General features: G+C 41.2%; 1 protein-coding gene and 1 long non-coding RNA gene across 2 annotated transcripts; one reads left to right on the forward strand and one right to left on the reverse strand.

Annotated features, from left to right (window-relative positions):
• Nucleotides 1-1148: 1148 nt before the first annotated feature.
• On the forward strand, nt 1149-21931 carry LOC131104165 (voltage-dependent L-type calcium channel subunit beta-3-like). The gene is made up of 14 exons (XM_058051048.2): nt 1149-1357; nt 4232-4324; nt 11815-11934; nt 12824-12946; nt 13046-13161; nt 13841-13920; nt 14132-14151; nt 14268-14345; nt 14429-14487; nt 14575-14675; nt 14762-14913; nt 14987-15082; nt 17491-17661; nt 20637-21931. The coding sequence occupies exons 1-14, from the start codon at nt 1292-1294 to the stop codon at nt 21042-21044; spliced, it is 1683 nt and encodes a 560-aa protein (XP_057907031.2). The 5' UTR covers nt 1149-1291; the 3' UTR covers nt 21045-21931.
• LOC131104166 (uncharacterized) lies at nt 17475-19561 on the reverse strand. Its single transcript, XR_013629907.1, has 3 exons — nt 19293-19561; nt 18205-18295; nt 17475-17690 (listed from the first exon to the last, which is right to left on the reverse strand). It is a non-coding gene; the product is annotated as an uncharacterized LOC131104166 (long non-coding RNA).
• Nucleotides 21932-23051: the final 1120 nt, after the last annotated feature.

Raw genomic sequence — 23051 nt, forward strand, 5'->3', positions numbered from 1 at the left:
ATTTAAAGCAAACACTTTTTTTAATCAACACATTTATTTGTGAACAATTTAACAATATATCCTTACCATTTGAAGCGATTGGTTCACATGCTAACTCGCAAACTATAGAGATCTAGCGACCTAAACGGTAGCCTCAAAGTTATTACCTTTAAACTTAAAAAAAAGCCAAAAACTTACCACTTCCACATGGATAGGGAGGATAACTATTAACAGTTATTTAACCTTTAACATGAACATTAATCAAACGTAATAATTTTTTCTGGGTACATAATACATAATACCATACAGCATACCATATCACATTAAACTTTCATATCAAGGCGGGGGCCTCAAAATAGTGTCCTGCGGGCCACATTTGGCCCGCGGGCCGCATGTTTGAGACCCCTGATTTAAAGCAAACACTTTTTTTTTAATCAACACATTTATTTGTGAACAATTTAACAATATATCCTTACCATTTGGGGCGGCACAGCGGGCGAGTGGTTAGCACACAGACCTCACAGCTAGGAGGACCAGGGTTCGATTCCACCCTCGGCCATCTCTGTGTGGAGTTTGCGTGGGTTTTCTCCAGGTACTCCGGTTTCCTCACACATTCCAAAAAACATGCTAGGTTAATTGGCGACTCCAAATTGTCCATAGGTATGAATGAGAGTGTGAATGGTTGTTTGTCTATATGTGCCCTGTGATTGGCTGGCGACCAGTCCAGGGTGTACCCTGCCTCTCGCCCAAAGACAGCTGGGATAGGCTCCAGCACCCCCGCGACCCTTACCGTTTGAAGTGATTGGTTCACTCCAAATATGGCCCCCGAGCCGCACTTTGGATACCCTTGCTTTATGTAAACATAAGTGTAAAAAATATTCACAGTTGAGCTATTTAAATAAGCAAATACTACCTTCATGAATTGAAATGTAAAACAAAAAAATGTGATTTATCGCGGTGTAGACGTATTTTATGTTCTCCTAAAGCAGTTTGAACACCCCCGGCACAGAGACACTTAGTACAGGCCTGTTCGCAGTGGGAAGCTGGAGCTTGAGTCTCCGAGGCGCGTCATCATTCCTCCCTCTCTCTCCTCTTCTGTTGTGCGTTTCTTTTTTCTTTTTCTTTTTTTTTCTACGCGGCTGTGATATTGATCGCCTCGCCTTTGTGTTGTCTCTCCGAGGCGGCCGTTTCCTCGCTGACTTGGCCGCATTTCCATGCGTTTGTTTGCTGTCGCCTGCTACTGCCTCCACTAACCCATGTCCTCGCGCATCCCGCCTCCAGCCCGCGCCCCCGCTCCGTGGTGCCCATCTCAATGTCCACTCCGCCCGTAGACACACTCTCAGCCGTGGAAAGCGGCCCCCAGTCCCACTATTTCCAGGTATGTGCTTTTTTTTATTATTTTTTTTTTTTGGTGGGTTGACGAAGACGAAATATCAAATGGTTCGGTACTTGTTGAAAATGAAGGCGTTGCATTTGGCAGGGAGCTACTTTTTTTTTTTTTTTACACTCGCCTGCATAGAAATGCCACATTGATGCAGAATATTTTAAAAACAGGGTATTTTTTGGATTATAAAGGTGGGCTCCATTCACACACAAATACCATATTGGTACATTTGCTGCTTATCGATTCTGTATTTACTAGTGGTTGGTCATTTTTTTTTGTATTTTGAAGAAGCAAACGCCATTGTTATCATCTGCTTCACCTGTAGCCTGAATCCAATAGGCCTGTAATATTTAAGCTAATTTTTGTTGTATCTTCATGCTAACTGCATCACACAGGCTGTATTCTTGAATAATATGTGATTTGACAGTTCAACTACACTACATATTCTTTTTATTAGTTAAAAAACTCTATTTCCAATAAGATATCTGCATTTTGTGTTTGTTACATGTACTGATTCAGGGGTGTCCAAATGAAAAATTGAAGGATGCGTTAGCCACTTTGGTACATTTTGTGCATTAAAGATGCTAAAATGAATCCAGTGTAAGTCAAAATACAGTATACTCTCAGGGCCTGCACTGTGGATACCCCTCCCCTGATGCAATGCTACTTGGCTTGTTGCAACGTTCTCATTCACGTCAACGTCAACATGACTTAGCATACCGCCTGTCTAAGTTTGTTCCTCAAAAACACAGTGTAGTCGCTCGTAAACAAAAGTTTCCTCAATATTGAAACATCAACATTGGTGCAAAGTATACGTCTTATGTGATGTACAGTAATGGAAAGTATTTTTGGACCCACTTGTGGTAAATATTTTCAATTAATTCATCGAATTTAAGTAGCCAACAGGTGGAATATCCACTATCATGCTAACACAACAGAAGAGGTGATCCAACAGTATTATAGACCACTAAAGTAGATTATCTGGGGTTTGCAGGGCACTGATTGAGACATGTGCCATTTTGAAGTGTTATTTTAGAGTCACATTTACAGTAATCCCTCGTTTCTTATAAATAGTTCCAGACCCAACTGCCATAAATTATTTTAGAAAAATATTTTGGTAGTTAGAGCAGAGAAAACCTGTCTGTGACATTCTAACTTCAGTTTTTAACATTATTAGAGCCCTGTATGCATCAAATAACACCCCTATAGTCAACTTTACACTCATATTAACCAATATAGTAGACAACATTGGAGAAAATAATCAATTTATATACAGTAAATAAGATTCATGCTTATGTGTGTTGAAATAAATGTGGTGCGGATTTGTGGAGAACAGGAAGTGAGGTCAGGGGTTCAGAGTTGAGTTTTAGCTCGGGGTGGATTACAGCCGCAACAGTAGTCTGTGTTATTATTATGATTATTTTTATGTGATTATTATATTGATGCTCTGAGATAATTCAAAGTTTTAATAAAAGTCTGTTGTTCCGGCGTTCAAGTCTGATGCTCGTATGCGTCACCAAACAGTGCAGCAATATCAGGGACATTTGGTGACCAGTGTTGAATATTACATAGTCACATTTTTGAATGCATCTTCTGAATATAGAGTGGAACCTTGGATAATGTGATTAATTCATTGCAGAAGGTCGGATTCTAACCAAAACGGATGCTAACCAAATACAGAAAGAAATAATGAAAATCCAATTAATGCATTCCAGAAAGCCAAATATGATAAAGCCATATCAAAATTATAGTTTAACATGCAGAAAATAATTCATATTATATATGCAATACATATAACAATGAATGAGAGGGATAAATGAACATTTAAGGTTAATGGAGGGACCCAGCAGAGGTGGGCAAACCTGCTTTTCATTCAGGTTTTCATTGAATAATGACTAGAAATAAATGCATTGTGAAAAACAACATGTGGGTTCAGGTTACGAGCATTGTTTTAATGTTGTGGTAAAACACTGATAATATCATAGACGGGTGACCCAACTTCCAGTTCTGGTTGCCATTTTGTTCGGTAGCTAATAACAAGGAAGGATGTTCATTCATTCATTTTCTACCGCTTATCCTCACAAGGGTCACGGAGGATGCTGGAGCCTATCCCAGCTGTTTTCGGGAGAGAGGTGGGGTACACCCTGGACTGGTCGCCAGCCAATCACAGGGCACATATAGACAAACAACCATTCACACTCACATTCGTATCTATGGACAATTTGGAGTCGCCAATTAACCTAGCATGTTTTTGGAATGTGGGATGAGTACCCAGAGAAAACGCACACATGCACGGGGAGAACATATGGCTGAGGGTGGAATTGAACTCAGGTCTCCTAGCTGTGAGGCCTGCGTACTAACCACTCATCCGCCGTGCAAGGAATGTGTTCTGATAAAAAAATATGTTAAGAATACAGAATGACTGTGTATTATACAGTGTATTAATAACACAACATGACGTTAACCAAAAAACATGCTTACCGAGGCAGACACTAACCTAGGTTCCACCGTTTTTGTATTTTAGTTCATTTAGCCATTTTCATGCAACAAATACATGAAACCTGCTTAAATATACAAAATATTTGACAAATAATAGGCTGTATTAAAGTGGCACGGTTTATTAATTAATATATTTTTGAAAAATAAAGTAATGAATAAACTGTATGGCAACATGATCATGATGCTTTCTGAATTTCCAGAATTATTTGGCATAAGCCTTAGTCCTTAAGTCATAGCCGAGTGCAAACATAATGTGTTGTTAAAGATGCTGTAGCGGCCTCAGGGTAACAATGCACCATCATTATATGTGTGATATTGGAGGATTGATCTGTGTTTTTATGGGTTGTTTTTCCTTTCTCTTTAACATAGCTGCCCAGGAAGTTGCCTAAACGTAAGAGCCGCTTCAAACGCTCGGATGGAAGTACGTCCTCGGACACAACGTCAAGTTTTATCAAGCGGCAGGTACATTTATTTTTACATTACTTCCTGTAGGAGATGTATTGTTTTGTGTTGTCTCAAGAAAGAAATCATCTCAAAATGGTTTTACATATTCTGTCCAGTTTATATGAAAATAATAGTGTTTTTGTCATATGCAACGAATGAAACTTCTTCACTTTGAATTACATGGTGTCCCCTTAGTTGTAGTTTGTCCATTCTCTCAATAGAGGGCAACAACATGCTTACATTTGACACTATGTTACATGAAAAATCCCAACAGAGGCTCATTCTGTAATTAACATTTTTGGGTCAAGCACACAGTAAGAGACACAAATTGAGATTTGGTGCAAAGCCCATGCAGTTACATAACATCTCTGCTCATGTGATGATGTGCTGTCAATGATATTTTATTTGATGCATGCTGGGTTAGTGGAAGGCTGTTAGGAATCTTGCATAGTCTATGTCTTTGTGACATAGAGGACAATGAGTTGGTCAGCCTGGTAGTTTGTTTATGTCCATTTTTATGCTTTACTCTTATTTTGTAATTTCCTGCTTTGCCATGTATTTACATTAATCACTCCACCTGTTCCTAGAGTCACTTCCCTATTTAGTTAGGGTGAGTTGTCCTTTGTTGGTGGAAGCATTTGTTGTTTTTGTCTGGGATCCTGCCGCTGCATATCAGTAAAAATAAACTTATTACCAAGGCACGGTGGACGAGTGGTTAGCGCGCAGACCTCACTGCTAGGAGACCAGGGTTCAATTCCACCCTCGGCCATCTCTGTGTGGAGTTTGCATGTTCTCCCTGTGCATGCGTGGGTTTTCTCCGGGTACTCTGGTTTCCTCCCACATTCCAAAAACATGCTAGGTTAATTGGCGACTCCAAATTGTCCATAGGTATGAATGTGAGTGTGAATGGTTGTTTGTCTATATGTGCCCTGTGATTGGCTGGTGACCAGTCCAGGGTGTACTTGCCCGAAGACAGCTGGGATAGGCTCCAGCACCCCCGCGACCCTCGTGAGGAAAAAAGCGGTAGAAAATGAATGAATGAATGAATGAACTTCTTACCAAGGCACGGTGGTCGAGTGGTTAGCGTGCAGACCTCACAGCTAGGAGACCACGGTTCAATTCCACCCTCGGCCATCTCTGTGTGGAGTTTGCATGTTCTCCCCGTGCATGCATGGGTTTTCCGTTTTCCTCCTACATTTCAAAAACATGCTAGGTTAATTGGCGACTCCAAATTGTCCATAGGTATGAATGTGAGTGTGAATGGTTGTTTGTCTATATGTGCCCTGTGATTGGCTGGCGACCAGTCCAGGGTGTACCCCCGCCTCTCGCCCGAAGACAGCTGGGATAGGCTCCAGCACCCCCCACGAAATGAATGAAGGAACAGGAACCTTCACTGGGCTCATCACCCAGGTCGTCCCATGCAGGGGTCCCGCCGACATCAAAGGACCCACCATTTTGGCTGAGCCCCAGTCGGTCCTGCTATCCCCACCATTGCCTGCTGGTCCCGGTGACAGCTACCCACTACCTGTCCACCCTTGACGGGGCAGGGGGTAGTGTGACGAACCATGAGTTGGTTACACATGAACACTGTGCTTCTGTTTGTTGTAACAGGTACAATTATAAAGATTCGGACATTTACGCTGTTATGTTTTGGGGCTCCAGACAGTTTTTCTTTCATATTGAGTAGAACTGCAAAGATATTTCGGATAATTAGAATACCTCGATTAAAAAAAACTAGTTTTTTTTCACGTTTTGTAGAATTGCTTACATCACCAACGTCACCGGCTAACTGCAGGTAGGGTTGTCGCTAGTAGCCTCACCGCCGCAAAGAGGCTAAATGATATGAGAGCCCACTCTCTCCGTTCGTTCCACTTATTGAACCAATACGCACAAACAGATGCAGAGTGAACCCTCTTGTCATCCAGCCTGTGTGTCACACAAGAGCGCACAAGCATACATGCAAGCATATCACTTCATAATTATCGACTTGTTTCTTTTTATCGTTCAATAAGTCGATTTATCCATTATGGTGACAGGCCTAACTGCACCATATGTTATGATACTTATGTTCTATGGCAAGAAGCATCAGCACAAAGAAGTGGGGCAGCTGCAAGAAAAGGGAGGGGGAAAAAAAAAAAGGCTGAGCAGACACCTTCTTCAGGAGGGAAGATTAGTTATCCTGAAACAGGGGGCTTAATGACAACCTCCAGATCCCTTGAAAATATTGCAATGGCGTAAAATATTCATGATGCTCCTTTTGAAGGCCTCGGGCGATGTGATGTGTGGGTTCATTGCTCACACAAGCAACCTCTCGGTCATTACCTTCTTTCCTGCACACAACAATGCGATGCCACTCATTGGTGATCAGACAAAACGTGTTTCATGCAGAGGGAGTCTATTTCCCCAAACAGAGCAGATAGTTTCTTGGCTGTGGTGGGGTGGGGTGTCCACAGAGGAGCAGTGGTGTATGACTCATTTCTGCAGCAGCATGCTGCCATATGTAGGACTGAATGTTGGTGGGATTTGAATGGCTATCCGTGTGATGTTTTTGAAGAAGACGTGCATAGCATTTGTTGTTGGTATGAGGGGGAGAACGTCGTGGGTGTTTGTTTTGGATTGTGTAAGTGGGGATGGGGTTCGGTTTAGTCTTCATGTAGTGCAGGGGTCTCAAACTCAATTTACCTGGGGGCCACTGGAGCTAGGGTCTGGGCAAGGCTGGGCCGCATCAGGTTTTCCAAAAAAAACAAAAAAAAAACGCATTTATTAAAAACAGAAAAATATACAAACTTTTTCAGTGCTTTGGTTTCGATTTTCTACAATAAAAGCTCTGATAAAACATTCTACTGTTCTCAAATATCTTAATTTTTATTTTTCTGCACAAAATAAGATGAAAAATAAATAAACAAATCAAGAATAAAGAAAATCAATCAATCATTAATAAATAAATATAATAATAATAATAATAAAACAGCAAATAATAAAAACTTAAGAAACCACATATAGTTGGTGGGTAGACAATTTTTTTTCAGATTAAAATGAACAAAGCATTATTAGAGCCCTGTAGACATGACAAAACACGACTATAGTCACATTTATACTCTTTTTATTTACAACATATTGCGCAACTGCAGGGTCTTGAGACACATGCTAACTCGCAAACTAGAGCGCTAGCGACCTAAACGTTAGCCTTCAAGTTATTTCCTTTGAACTTAAATAGCCAAAAACTTACCACTTCCACACGGATAGGGAGGATAACTATTAACAGTTATTTAACCTTTAACATGAACATTAATCAAACGTAATAATTTTTTCTGGGTACATGATACCATACAGCATCCATATCAAACTTGCGCGGGCCGCACTAACATTAAACATTAAACGGGGCCTCAAACGAGTGTCCTGCGGGCCACATTTGGCCCACGGGCCACGTGTTTGAGACCCCTGATGTAGTGTAAAGGGAGGAGGAAGCAGTAGTTTCATCACATTATCATGTGTTATCATTATCAAGAATGACTCCTGACGCACAGCGTCGTCAAACTCCTTGTTGTAGTATTAGTATTATTTTTGTCCTTTGTTCTTGTAGCCTCTCTCCATCACTAAGTCATGTTGCTCTTTTCACCTGCTTTACATTCTTAGTACTGCTCCACCCTCCCGTCCTACTCAGATTGATCAATTGACATACCTTGACTTTGATATTGATGTAACTGCACTGTGATTTATGGCATGGTGTACCAGAGAGCTATACACACGTGTCATTTTTTGACATTGAATTATGAGCATGCAGTTAATGGAATGCTTTTTTTTCAGTAGATATTTGGTGACTGGATTCTTAAATGTCTGACGTTTGCATTTTTTGCTATCGGGGATGAAGGGGGAGCTGTTTCAGCCTCCTGAATAATATATTCTGTTTTTGTACACAATCTTCTTCTCGCGAATGAAACCATCTGGTCTGATCAGGAGCTTGCAGTCTTGGCACATTATTTGACAAGATTTCACGGAAACATTTGCGTTTTACTTTATTTATATTCTGAATGTCTGAATTCCAGAAAGCACTGAGAGGTGTTATTCATGGAGTCCAGCAGGATCAGGACAAAATTACAATTTTTATTATCTGAACTGTGCATTTAAAGGAAATGAGAGGCGATGATTTGATTGGTTAAGATTACACTTGGCTGTTTCAAACCCTCTCACGCCTTCTCTCCTCACCACTGGTGGGAGGGACGGAAGTGTGGGTGCACCGCACTGCGCCGTTCACGAAAATTTGTACACTGGCCACACCCCATTAGCGTAGTGTAGACATGACGCAGGTTCAGCATACCTGCCCTATGAAAATAGAGCCCATGGACTCCATGAAGAGAGAGAGGTCCAGGACTTGAGGAAAGGACTACAGGAAAGCAATGCAGTACTGAGCACTATCAAAAAATAATAATAATGAAGAATGGAATCAAACTTTGGAATGGATTGAGTAAGGACCTCAAACAATGCGCAGCGATGAGCCAATTCAAGAAACAACACAAGCAGTTGATGTTTGCTAAATACAAGGATGAAGAGTCTTGAACCAGTCATGATGTGCTATATATATCACTATATTGACACTTACTATGGTACACATTATGTCATTGGATGGTCATATGAGGTGCATTATTAAAAAAACAAACAAAAAAAACCTTAAACTGTATTATGGAAAGCAGGAAGTGAACAAATGTAACAGTTACTGATTGTAAAAGTACCAGATGGAGGGGTAGGATTTAATAAGCTTTGCTTCTTCCTACTCCTTTTTGGACATGTGGAACTGTGAACTGATTATGTGATGCATTCAATTGTAATCTGATGCATGTTCAAATGAAATTAAACCATTACCATTCCCATTCCCAAAAAAAAGACAAAATCATTGAGGGACTAAAAATCACCATTGATGACATCAGAACACACGAATGAACAATGTAATTGTGACAGGGCTTCGGGTGAAACCAAGGTCTTATGCCAATGAACCAGACAAAATGGCAGAGACCAAACCTTGTAAATATTTAAACCAACAATCAATCAATGATTAACAAAGGGTGCAAATCAATACATACTGTAACGTAAGCCATGTCATTAAGGGAAAACAGATTCGATGGCTTTATTAGTTGATGTTTATGAGACAGTATCGTAATATTGAAGAACACCTCGCTTCATTTTAACCACACATGACGATTTCAGATTAGCTTTGCCAGCCTGACTCTTTCCGCGTCACAGTTACTTACATGGTTTCTGACGCATTTAATGGGTTGTGAAGACGTATTGTGTGTGGCAGAGGTCCGTACACTCACCTCTGAACATCAATAATAAAAGGCTCTCCCAGCCATCCTAGGCAGCAAGCAGCACCATTAAACAGCCCCCTGACTCCTTTCCCCTGCGCCCACCACCTTGTTTATGCTCGTGTTTGACTGAGCGCGTTACCCAAGAAGACGTAGTAGGAAGATTCAGCCATTGTCGATGATGATGATGATGATGATGATAGACATCCCACTCTCAAGACATTCCTTCATAGAATTTGATTCCATTCTAATCTGCCCTTCCCCTTGAGATAGCCTCGCTTTATCCTGCTGAATAAATTGTTGAAATCTCTCTTGTCTTTCCAGCCTTCTGTCAGTCATGCTCACTTTCTGAGCTCGTAAACATTGTTCTCTTCGAAAATATATTTGGTCCAAAGCCCCCCCCCCCTCCAACCAGACTTCTATCTATCTATTCACATCACCCCTTTTATTTTCCCGTTGCTGCTCTGGCGCTGGTGCAGTGTTGCTTTGCAGAACTTTCAAGAGCCAGAAATCAGATCTTGTTATCAAACATGAACAAACACACACAAGGAAAAGAGGTGATAGTCGTGATCGTGTGTGTGGGTCAGTAAAATGAGTTGATTGCATTTGAATTTGCAGAACAAGACAAAGTTTTGCTTTTCTTTTTGTTAAAGCGAGCCTATCCTACATTTGCAAATTTTCAGAAATTTAACCTCCATAGGAACTTGAGGTCTACACGGAGCGGCTGGCTGGACTCCTCGGCTAACGGGGCGGGGCGGGCTGAAGAAAAATCTCAAGAACATGGCCACGGCTATGGAAAACTCGAGACTTTTTGCTTTCCGCGATAGTTCTTCACAAATGTCTTAGTGCATTGAATTATGGTTTATAAATTTGTGTAGATAATAAAAATCACTGAATGTCTTAACATTTCACCATTAAATATAACATTCAACAGTGCAACGTGCATAGAACTTTTGCACAAGCCACTGCTGCAGAAGACACTTGAGGTGCACCTTCTGGAATTGTAAAAATGATCTTTAATATTGATAGCCTCATTTGTTTCTTGAAAGGTCACCTATATTGTCCATAATCCTTGCTTATATCATCTTTTTCACACAATTTATACTATCTTGAGCTGAAAAGAGGTCATTTAATTTTTGGGCTTGTTTGGCCGGCTGACGGCTGGCCGCTCAAATCTCACCAGACCTCTAATAGGAACGTAAAGCTAGCTTTTTGTGGGGATACGTTCCAGGGCCACCACAGAATGAAACTATGAGGAATTTATACACCCATAAAAATGTCGACACGCACCGTGCTCCCCCCTCCAAAACATTTTCAACTTCTGTGCCCGGACAGGAGATAAAAAAAAATCAGTGTGCTCAATGCCCGTTTCAAGCGAGGCACAAACACTCACTCGTCACACATCACACTCAAACGTAGCCCTGCACACAACAAAAGTTCCTCCTGCGCTGAAAGTGCTACATAGTGCCTGCATCCAAATCCGTACTGACGTGGTACTCATCCCCAAATTTCGGGGGATGAGTACTCGGGGCTTTATAGCCGCCGCCTGACGGATGATCACAACGTCAACCTCAAACTCACCACACCCTGCCAAGTGTTTGCCCCCCAAATAAAGCTTTTCAAAGCACCGACCTGGTGCGGCATTTTTGGGGCACGTTTTACAAAGTGCAAAACTTATATCACTCTCACAAAGACAGGAAGTCCCACACACAGCAGATCCAATCAGATTTGATTCCAATCAGTCGGAAACATTGAAACTATGGTGGATTAGGAGGCCTTTTTTTTATTGTCCTGAAGAAAGTCATCTGTGGCCCAAATAGTAAAGTTTATTTTGTTTTCAGTACAGCGCAGTACCCAAACTGGGATGTGTCCTTAAAGCGCTACCAGTGAAAAATGATAGTCTGCATATATTTTGCTAATGAGGAGAATAAACAGGGGAATAAAGGATGTATATGTGCTGCACTGTGGGGGATGATGGGATGGAATGGGGCCAAGCAGGAGAGAAGAGGAAGCATTTTCCTCCTTTGTGCTATATTTGGTCTATACCAGAGGACGGCGGGTGTGGGAGAGAGCGGCACATTGTGTTGTAGATTCACAAATGAACACACGGACCCTTGCAATCTAAACACAGCACATTGTGGAGGCTGCATTGCAAGTAAGGAAATGACTGCATAAAGACTCTTCTATTCCCTCCAATTCTCTCACCAGGGGTCGGCTGATTCCTACACCAGTAGACCGTCGGATTCCGACCTGTCAGCAGAGGAGGACCGCGAGGCGTATCGGCGTGAAGCCGAGCGCCAGGCACAACTTCAGCTCGACAGGGCTAAGGTGAGTCATTCAGTGATTCTAATGGTCTCACACTTATAGGAAGGGTAGGGAACCTACGGCTCGGGAGCCAGATGTGACTTTTTTTGATGACTCCATCCATTACATTTAAATTTTTTTTCCCCTGACATTTGAAAGGACACAGCTAGGAGAACCTAGTTTGATTCCACCCTCGGGCATGTTCTCCTTGTGCATGCGTGGGTATTCTCCGGGTACTCCTCCCACATTCCAAAAACATGCTAGGTTAATTAGCGACTCCAAATTGTCCATAGGTATGAATGTGAGTGTGAATGGTTGTTTGTCTATATGTGCCCTGTGATTGGCTGGCCAGGGTGTACCCCGCCTCTCGCCCAAAAACAGCTGGGATAGGCTCCAGCACGCCCACGACCCTTATGAGAATAAGCGATAGGAAATTTGAAAAATGTAAATATTTTTTTTTTTTTTTTGAAAGTAGACTATTACAGAAATCAGTGTTAAAAATAACACTTTATTTTGCATTGTAATACATCCATCCATTTTTTACCACAATGTGTTTAGCCAGAGTCAATGCCGGCTGCCGTTAGCATATTTTCGAGGTCAGATACCAAAACTTGATTTTTACTTGATAATCTCGTAGCCTATCCGGGTCATTGACATGTCAAGAAGTCAGCTATCGCTAATACGGTGCCAAAACATGCAGCACCAGGAGTCGCACTAATATACATTTTTGCATAGCTTCAGTATAACAATGTTATTAAAAAGTAGGGATGTTCTGATCAAGGTTTTATGCTGCTGATACCAATCCCGAAATCTGTCGCTACCAATACCACAATTGGTGTGTCTAAACCCGGGTAATGCCACAAACAACATGTAATGATATAATGATGTCATTATACTATATATTTTTTGCCAGTCCAAACCTGTAGCGTTTGCAGTAAAGACGAATGTGAGTTACTGCGGAGCTCTGGATGAGGACTGTCCCGTCCAAGGAGCTGCGGTCAACTTTGATGCCAAAGACTTCCTGCACATCAAAGAAGTGAGTAAAAGGCTCCTGTTTTAAAGCAACCTCCTCCCCTTTTTGACTCCTTTCAACGGAATGCATTTGTATAAGCTGGAAATGTTGTAAATGTAACAGAAGTACAATAATGACTGGTGGATCGGTCGGCTGGTCAAAGAGGGAGCAGACATCTCCTTCATCCCTAGCCCGCTAAGACTGGAGGCGATGAGACTCAAACAGGAGCAGAAACAGAGGTACAGTATTGTTTGGATATTGAAGCAGAAGGTAGATGGTGCAGTAATCAAATAAATATCATAGAGCAGGGGTCTCAAACTCAATTTACCTGGGGGCCACTGGAGCTAGGGTCTGGGCAAGGCATCAGGTTTTCCAAAAAAAACAAAAAAACGCATTTATTAAAAACAGAAAAATATACACGCTTTTTCAGATTTTCTACAATAAAAGCTCTGTTCTCAAATATCTTATTTTTTATTTTTCTGCACAAAATAAGATTAAAAATAAATAAACAAATGAAGTTATTTCCTTTAAACTTAAATAGCCAAAAACTTACCACTTCCACACGGATAGGGAGGATAACTATTAACAGTTATTTAACCTTTAACATGAACATTAATCAAACGTAATAATTTTTTCTGGGTACATGATACCATACAGCATCCATATCAAACTTGCGCGGGCTGCACTAACATTAAACTTTCATATCAAGGCAGGGGCCTCAAACTAGTGTCCTGCGGGCCACACTTGGCCCGCGGGCCGCGTGTTTGAGATCCCTGTCATAGAGTCCAATAATAAAGATTTACACATCTTGTATACTAAATTGCTCAGTGAAAAAATATCATGATGGAACATCATGTAATCATCATCATTGTAATTTCTGTCATTACATAATAATAATATTGTGCTTTGGCATTGCAGGAAAACTGGGGGCAACTCCTCCAGTTTAGGAGACATGGTGACTGCTAGCTGGAGGACCACACCGCCATCTGCAGGGGAATGTAGGTACTACTCATGCATCCATGTGAGACAGTGGTCCCCAACCTTTTTAGACCCGCAGACCAGCTACTGTTCCCTTTACCTTATCAATCTTATTATGTATCATTGAATCTGAAAGCCCCGGTCCCAGTGGTTGGGGACCCCAATTATGTGTGAGACGCTGTATTTTAGAATATTATCTTCATCACTTAATTTATTTTTTATTTTTAAAAGCTAAACAGAAGCAAAAACAGGTAGGTTCACAAATTATTATTAGTTTCTCTTTTCAGTCATTTTCTTTTTCTGCATACTTTGTGCTCATCCTTTTTTCTCACCACCTTCATCACTCTGATCCATATGGGTTTAACAGGAACATGTCCCACCATACGACGTGGTGCCCTCCATGAGACCAGTGGTCCTTGTGGGACCATCATTGAAGGGCTATGAGGTTTGCCTTGCCATATTTTACTTCATTATGTATTGTTACTTTGGATAAAATTGAGTTTCTTTCCTCCGTTTACGTCCACACAGGTGACAGATATGATGCAGAAAGCCCTTTTTGACTTCCTGAAACACAGATTTGAGGGAAGGTCGGTGAACATTAGGGATTAGCACTTCCTTTTTCTTGAGTATGTCTGAGTCGGATATTTGACTCCATGTTTTTGCTAACTTTGCAGAATCTCAATCACCCGCGTCACTGCCGACTTGTCCCTAGCCAAGAGATCAGTCCTCAACAAAAGGCCAATAATGGAAAGGTCCAACACTCGCTCCAGTTTGGGTAAAGGTTGCATTTAAAAATCAACCGCCGCTAAACATAAAGTGACTGAACATTAAAAATACTAAAAATGTATCTGGTCTGTGAAGCGGAGGTTCAAAGCGAAATCGAAAGGATATTTGAGCTCGCCAAAACCCTGCAGCTGGTGATTCTGGACGCGGATACCATCAACCATCCCGCTCAGCTAACCAAAACCTCCCTTGCGCCCATCATTGTCTATGTTAAAGTCTCCTCACCGAAGGTACAAACTATGCTAACTCACCTTTCTTTATGGACGCCCTCCAATAACGTCTAATCTTTGGGCTTCTCTAAAGGTGCTCCAGAGGCTGATCAAGTCCAGGGGGAAGTCTCAGAGCAAGCACCTGAATGTTCAGATGATGGCTGCGGACAAACTCTCTCAGTGCCCCCCTGTGAGTACTATCTCACACAGTACACGTGCACACACACACAGTTGAGTAATTAATAAATGCAGAGCTACGGATCTGGAAGTCCTCGGGAGCGCTTGAGAGTTTGATCAATCCCAGTGGAGGAAATTAAAGACACCGTTTGGGTCGGAAGCAGGTAGTCAATTGAAGTATTGCAGAAAGAGGTGCAGATCCTGGAAGATCTAGAGAGCTTTATGTGCGGGTTATAATGTGCTGCTGCACTATAGGAGTCCACAACTCAATACCAAGCCCTGAGAATGAGCATAATAGGTCCCCTTTAAGAATTGTTCCGCTAGTGTGTGCAGTGCTTGGTGGTTAATGCAGTGTGAAGCAAGTTGAGTACTTCATAAAAGTAGGACTATCACACTCTTCATAAACCAAGAGAGAGACCAACTGAACCCCACATGAGCGACCACTTGGCAACAAAGGCATTGGAGAAGAAACCTTGAACACAACCCAGGCTCTGTGGGGCAACCATCTGTCTCGGCCGGGTGGGTTAAGGTAGATGAAACAAGAGTAGAGGAATAGAATAAAAAATACACTATAGTAGTCTATCTGGAAAGCGTGGGACAAAGCTTGAAGGTGTGTTCAAGCACCGTTGAACAAAGTGGGACAAAATGCTTCTCACATTAAACATGCAAAAATTAGGGAATTTCTAAATGTAAACATTTTTTAAATAAAAATAATGGCCCATATTTCCAAAACTGATATCCCTTTGCATACAAATTTGATTTAGTTAGCAAATAATTTACCACATAGAGCTTTACGGCACAACTTATTATATAACAAACATTGTCTGCAATTAAGTATGAGTTAACAATAGACAAAATGTGATTAATCGTGATTAAATATTTTAACAGATTGACAGGTCACATACTCTATATAGATGGATATGGATGATGGATGGATGAAAGATGGATGATAGATGGATTGATGATAGATGGATGGATGGATGATAGATGGCTGGATGGATAGATGGATGATAGATAGATAGATGGCTGGATGATAGATGGATGGATGATAGATGGATGGATGATAGATGGCTGGATGGATTGATGATGGATGGATAGATGGATGGATGATAGATGGATGGATGGATGATAGATGGCTGGATGGATAGATGGATGATAGATAGATAGATGGCTGGATGATAGATGGATGGATGATAGATGGCTGGATGGATTGATGATGGATGGATAGATGGATGGATGATAGATGGATGGATGGATGGATGGATGGATGATAGATAGATAGATGGCTGGATGATAGATGGATGGATGGATGGATGATAGATGGCTGGATGGATTGATGATGGATGGATAGATGGATGGATGATAGATGGATGGATGGATGGATGATGGATTGATGGATGGATGGATGATAGATGGCTGGATGGATTGATGATGGATGGATAGATGGATGGATGATGGATTGATGGATGGATGGATGGATGATAGATGGCTGGATGGATTGATGATGGATGGATGGATGGATGATGGATGATAGATGGATGGATGATAGATGGCTGGATGGATAGATGGATGATAGATAGATAGATGGCTGGATGATAGATGGATGGATTGATGGATGGATGGATGATAGATGGCTGGATGGATTGATGATGGATGGATAGATGGATGGATGATAGATGGATGGATGATGGATTGATGGATGGATGGATGATAGATGGCTGGATGGATTGATGATGGATGGATAGATGGATGGATGATAGATGGATGGATGGATGGATGGATGGATGATAGATGGCTGGATGGATTGATGATGGATGGATGGATGGATGGATGATAGATGGATGGATGGTAGATGGCTGGATGGATGGATGATAGATGGCTGGATGGATTGATGATGGATGGATGGATGGATGATGGATGATAGATGGATGGATGGTAGATGGCTGGATGGATTGATGATAGATGGATGGCTGGATGGATGATAGATGGATGGATAGATGGATGATAGATGGCTGGATGGATGGATGGATGCTCCAAAAATCGTATCCAATGCCATAAACCATACAATAAACAGTGCAATAGCCGTGCAAAAACCCTGTGACTTAGTCAACATGTACATATATAGTATATACATGTATATACTATATACATGTACATAGCTGTATATTTTGTATCTAAATTCTGATTTGTATTACCCTGTTTATGCACTTGATCTGCTTTTGTGTGCTTTGTACTATACTTTGTACTATACTATTGTGATTTACAGTACTACTACTGATAGAACTAGGGACTAGTAAAGGCATATCTTAGCTTAACTTATCTCTAACAATCCTTTCAATGAATCCTTCATTTTTCTCCAATATAACTTGAAGAAAAGTAGTAGCTGTAAATGTGTAAACAAGATGTACTTTTACCCCGTAGGATTTGTTTGATGTCATTTTGGATGAAAACCAGCTGGAGGACGCTTGTGAGCATTTGGCTGAATACATGGAAGTATACTGGCGGGCCACTCACCTCCCGGGGACCACTCCTCTTAATCCCCTTTTGGAGCAGACGCTCATGACTCCGCCCTCCGCCATCTCCAGCCTCCAGGTGAGCGCCAATCATTCTTCTGAAGAGTCCTATTTGGGGAACATGCCATATGTTGTCACTCATTACGTTTATATGCACACAACCACAATATAGTAAATGTTGTCTGGTTATAAAAAAAATCCTGATTCAGTTGCCTGAATTTACCCCAAAATGACAGTTAGCTTCAAAGCCCTGGCAGATGGCTCTTGTAGCAAGACAAAAGTTATGTGTATCTACTGTTGCTTTGTTTGACTTATCACGGATTACATGGCATGCAGTGCAGGTATTGTTTTTATTGTCATATACATATCTATATATATTGACATAAGAGTGGCCCAACTAACCAGTATTTTTTTAATTTTTTACATTTTTACATCTCCCTGCTGATTTTTGCATTGAATTGCCATCTAAAATTGGAGTTACAGCAGCTATTGACGGACTGACAATGTGATGACGGGCTGAAGTCCTGCGTTGCTAGCGTTAGCATTAGCCATTTAGCATAACTAGCTAAGGGAAACTGTTGGGTTTTTTTGCACATTAGCACTCAAAGTCATCAAATCTTACCTTTATGCATTCCCACATAGTATCAGCATTGGAAATACATCCATACATTCCGTTGTGCATCGGAGAATGGTAGAACGGTGCGTTCAATGACCTTAAAAAAATTGGAAAAATCACAGCTCGCATTAAACATTCAAAAACTGTTGGATTTCTTACGAATAGTTACAGTAATGTAATAAAATACTTTTAATGTAATATAATGATTATTTTCTATGTATTTTAATGTGTTTTAAAAGAGAAATTACATCGAGTTTGCAATTTTGATTAAATGTTTTATGACTATTTCCCTGTGTGTTTTTTAGTTGCTTTTCATTTGTACATTGAATTGAAAGGTGCATTGAGGCAAATCTTTAAAAATCCTTTCTTAATGTTCCTAAATATGATTTTTTACTGACAAAGAAATAGAATTTAATCATGAATAAACAAATCTTATTTTGAGCTGACACAAGTTTAATAACATTAAACATTAACATTTTGTATTTGCTGAACGTTTGTGGGCGAGTTTCAGAGCTAATTTGCTGATAATAAAGAAAAAATAGTCATACAAAAATATGCTTGCTGACTGTATTGTTTTAAATAATGACGCACAGTTCTGAAATTGATGTCCTTTTACATAATATTTGATGTAATCGTCGTTGTAGTTGCACATCGAATCATTTATCTCAAAGAGATTTCCGCTATTTCTAGCTGCGATTAAATGCGATTAATTCTGAGTTAACCAGTGGGAAATTAATTAATCGATTAATCACGATCAAATATTTTTAAGCAATTAACAGCCCTACTAATAATATTTGTAATATACTGATGAGCATATAAAGAGCTAGTCTTAAAGAGAATATGAATCTAATCCGGATTATTGTGTGCATGTAAACATGGTCTGTGTCCCAGTTCTCACTCGTGTGTTTTTGGTTTAAATCTTCTCCGCTCGTGTGTCTTCCTACTCATCCATGCTTAACATTTTGTGAAATGCAGGAATTAATTGAATGATGGCTTTACCGACCGGGGGTGAGTAGTAGGGTTTATTCAACATACACACCTGCTAACACCTGAAGCCCCCAGCACAAGGATGACACCGCATCCTTCCGCCTCACCTTGAGTTGACAGTCTCAGGTGAATCAACACAAGAGGTTTGATTCCACCCGGAAAGACTGTGACACGTCGAGCCTAAAATGACCAAACGTTGGTGTGAAGCGTCATTTGGCAGAATCTCCTCATTGCTCGTTTCTGAAAGCATGCTAGCCCTCACTTGTAGCACATGATAGGAATGTGTGTATGAAATATTACATCATGTAATCATTGAAAAAATGAACATAACTTGATATCATAGAGTCCCCCATCCTCCTTTCATGTGTTCCACTGCCCTGTAACATGTATACATACATACAGACAAAACTATGTAAACACCTCCTTGAAAAGGACAAGCTAAGCTACGTTTGGCTACAATGCATTGGCCTTTGTTTGTTTACCCCCAACATTATAGATGCATTGAATTCTTAGCCCAGGGTTCAATTCCACCCTCGGCTATCTCTGTGTGGAGTTTGCATGTTCTCTCCGTGCATGTGTGGATTTTTTTCTCCGGGTACTCCGGTTTCCTCCCACATTCCAAAAACATGCTAGGTTAATTAGCGACTCCAAATTGTCCATAGGTATGAATGTGAGTGTGAATGGTTGTTTGTCTATATGTGCCCTGTGATTGGCTGGCGACCAGTCCGGGGTGTACCCCGCCTCTCGGCCGAAGACAGCTGGGATAGGCTCCAGCACCCCCGCAACCCTCGTGAGGATAAGCGGTAGAAAATGAATGAATGAATTCTTAGCGGCGGCACAGCGGACGAGTGGATAGCGCACAGACCTCACAGCTAGGAGACCAGGGTTCAATTCCACCCTCGGCCATCTCTGTGTGGAGTTTGCATGTTCTCCCCGTGCATGTGTGGATTTTTTTCTCCGGGTACTCCGGTTTCCTCCCACATTCCAAAAAAAACATGCTAGGCTAATTAGCGACTCCAAATTGTCCATAGGTATGAATGTGAGTGTGAATGGTTGTTTGTCTATATGTGCCCTGTGATTGGCTGGCCACCAGTCCGGGGTGTACTCCGCCTCTCGCCCGAAGACAGCTGGGATAGGCTCCAGCACCCCCCGCGACCCTCATAAGGAAAAAGCGGTAGAAAATGAATGAATGAATTCTTAGCAGTCCATTTTTACTCCTTTTTGTGGCTAAATATTGTGGCTAAAAATAGTATGCCTCAAACTAAAAGGTATATAAAAATGCTGCTTCCTCGCCCCCATCGGAGACCTCTGCTGAACTCCTACTTCAAACGGGTGTTTACATTCTTTTGGCACACTTCATTCTTCGCATATGTTTGCCAAGAAAGCCTTAGCGTGACAGAACAGCCGTCACAATCCGTGTCATGAGAGTCACTCTACTTTTAATCCCACAGAACAAGAATCAGCCTCAACCGAGTGAGGCAGTGGGCTTGGAGGCTGAGGAGGAGGAGGAGGAAGAAGAAGAAGAGGAGGCAGGTGAGGAGGCCCTCTCCCCCTTGGAGCAGGACAGTCTCATGCCATCAGATGAGGCCAGCGACTCGCTGTCTCACGGAGGCCAGCGGGGGAGCCCGTGTCACAGGGAGGGCGAAGAAGATGAAGAAGAAGAAGAAGAGGACTACGGCTCTCCGTGTCGCGGCCGCACGTACAGGGGCACGTACCCCACCCACCGGGGGCACGCGGGCACCCGTAACGCCAATAGCCACGAGTCACAGGACAGGCTGCTGCAGAGCGAAGCCCAGCAAGGTCACAACCTGAGGAACAACCGCCAGCGCAGCCGCCCTTGGCCTCGGGACACCTACTGAGGAAGTCCACAGGTCTATTTTTAGATCGTCAACAGGGCTACGCAACTCTGCAAATGGAACGTCTTTCAGGCAAACGTGTGAGGAAACGTAGGATGTCTCCATATTTTACTGGCCTTAAGACAAAAAAAAACAAAAAACATCTTTAGGTGACTTTACTGTTTGCATGTGTGACATAATTTGAAGACTATTTGCACATCGATGCCAGAACAGGAAGTGAATGATCTTTACGGATAAACTAATGTAGGAATGTTTACTCTTGATGGGAGATACAGTACGAATGCATTTACTGATAATGTAAATATTAACTCGGCATCTAGTCTTATGAGTTATTGTTATTGATTCGTTGGGTTGTTTCTTCTGCAATCTGTTTGCCGTTGGTTTGAGATGCCGCCACCCGCGTTTTTTTCTTTTCTTAAAAGTGTGAACATCGTGCGGTACGTTGTCTTCTTTCTGCTGTCGCACAATCAACACGCGCTAACGACGGGCAAAGAGAATGTAAACAAACACCCCCCCCCCCAACCCCAACCCCAACTCATGAAGCACACGCTGCTTGGTGGCGGCCTCAGAGAATGTAAAGCTCGCATGCCTTTGGGGGCGTCACCCCCATTTGTAGCACATTATTTGATTGTAGCACATCTATTTCGAGTAATCATTGCACCCACTTTGTGTACTGCAGTATTTTAATTTTTTTTTTTGTTTTTTTTAATTAAAACACAGCCGACCCTCAGGTGTCCCATGTGACAAAAAGGTGTGGCGAAGGATTCTCAGCTGTAGCAAACCACCAAATGACGTGACCTCATTTCATACAGGGTCCATACCAGCTGGCTTTAGCAATGACTGGGTTACCGCTTCCATGCCGCATATGTATCTAGTGTATATTTTCAAGAGCAAAAAAAAAAACAAAAAAAAAATCAGCATGATCGAGTGAGAAAAAAGAAAAAAAAAACATTCTATGCAAGTTGTGCATGCATTCTGATTCTTTTTAAAGTTGAGTATTTTTTTTTTTTTTGTAATATGCATCGTTTCCGGTTTTGCCCGTTGTCTTGCAGTGATAAGTCGTCGTCGTCGTCGGGGCGCTTCTACTTCACTTTACCACTAACAGCACTCTTACTCTCTACCAGCAGTTAAAAGTTAAGCTGGATACTTTTTTTTTAACGCACTTTGAAACTCACTGAAAATACTCCCCAGATCAGATGGAACGAATGATGTCCCTCTACTGCATGTCTTAGTTCTACAATTTAGCTTTTATTCTATTTTGCCGGAGTATGTTTATTTTTATTTTTTTTTTCCAAGTGGACCAATTATTAAACAACTGATGAAGCAGTTGAAGTTGATTTCCAATTTATGAAGCACAATTTTTACAAGGTTATTTAGTTCCTGTGTGTTATTCTGTATGCAATACTAAGCCTAACATTGAAAAATGAAAACGCCTTACACCATCTGGACTTCCTCGTTAGTGTGCGTAGAAAAAAAAAATATATATATAGATACTATATAAATATATATTGCACTAATGTGTTTTTTGGGGATGGTTGCTTTGTAATGCAATAACTGCACTAAATCTAACCCTGTATCCACCAGACAGCGTGCTAGCGTGACAACACGCCTCTTCCCGCTCTTTAAGTACAAAAGGTGTACAAAGTGAGACATTTCCTGCCTGATGCTGTAAAGGATGCTTTCTATTTGAAAAATAGATTTACACACGGCTAAGAAAAATTATGACTTCAATAAAAATAAACATGACATTTTATGTACTTTTAATGGCTTGGCTTCATTTTGTTGATGTATGTGATGAGTATTTAACCATATAAAAGAAAAATATTATGGTTATATACATATTTTAGTCATGCTGTTAAAAAAAAAACTTATTATTTTGCATTAAATGCCCAAAAAACAGCACTGGACAAACAACACCTTCTTGTTCCTGATAGTGTATCCTTACTTCATATCATTGCATTCATCGCTATGATGAATTTGGATCTAAAAAAAAATTATTTTGAAGTTCAT

Source organism: Doryrhamphus excisus, linkage group LG15 (assembly GCF_037039965.1).
Source record: "Doryrhamphus excisus strain RoL-2023G ecotype Guam linkage group LG15, RoL_Dexc_Guam_v1.1, whole genome shotgun sequence".
Lineage (NCBI taxonomy): Eukaryota > Metazoa > Chordata > Actinopteri > Syngnathiformes > Syngnathidae > Doryrhamphus > Doryrhamphus excisus.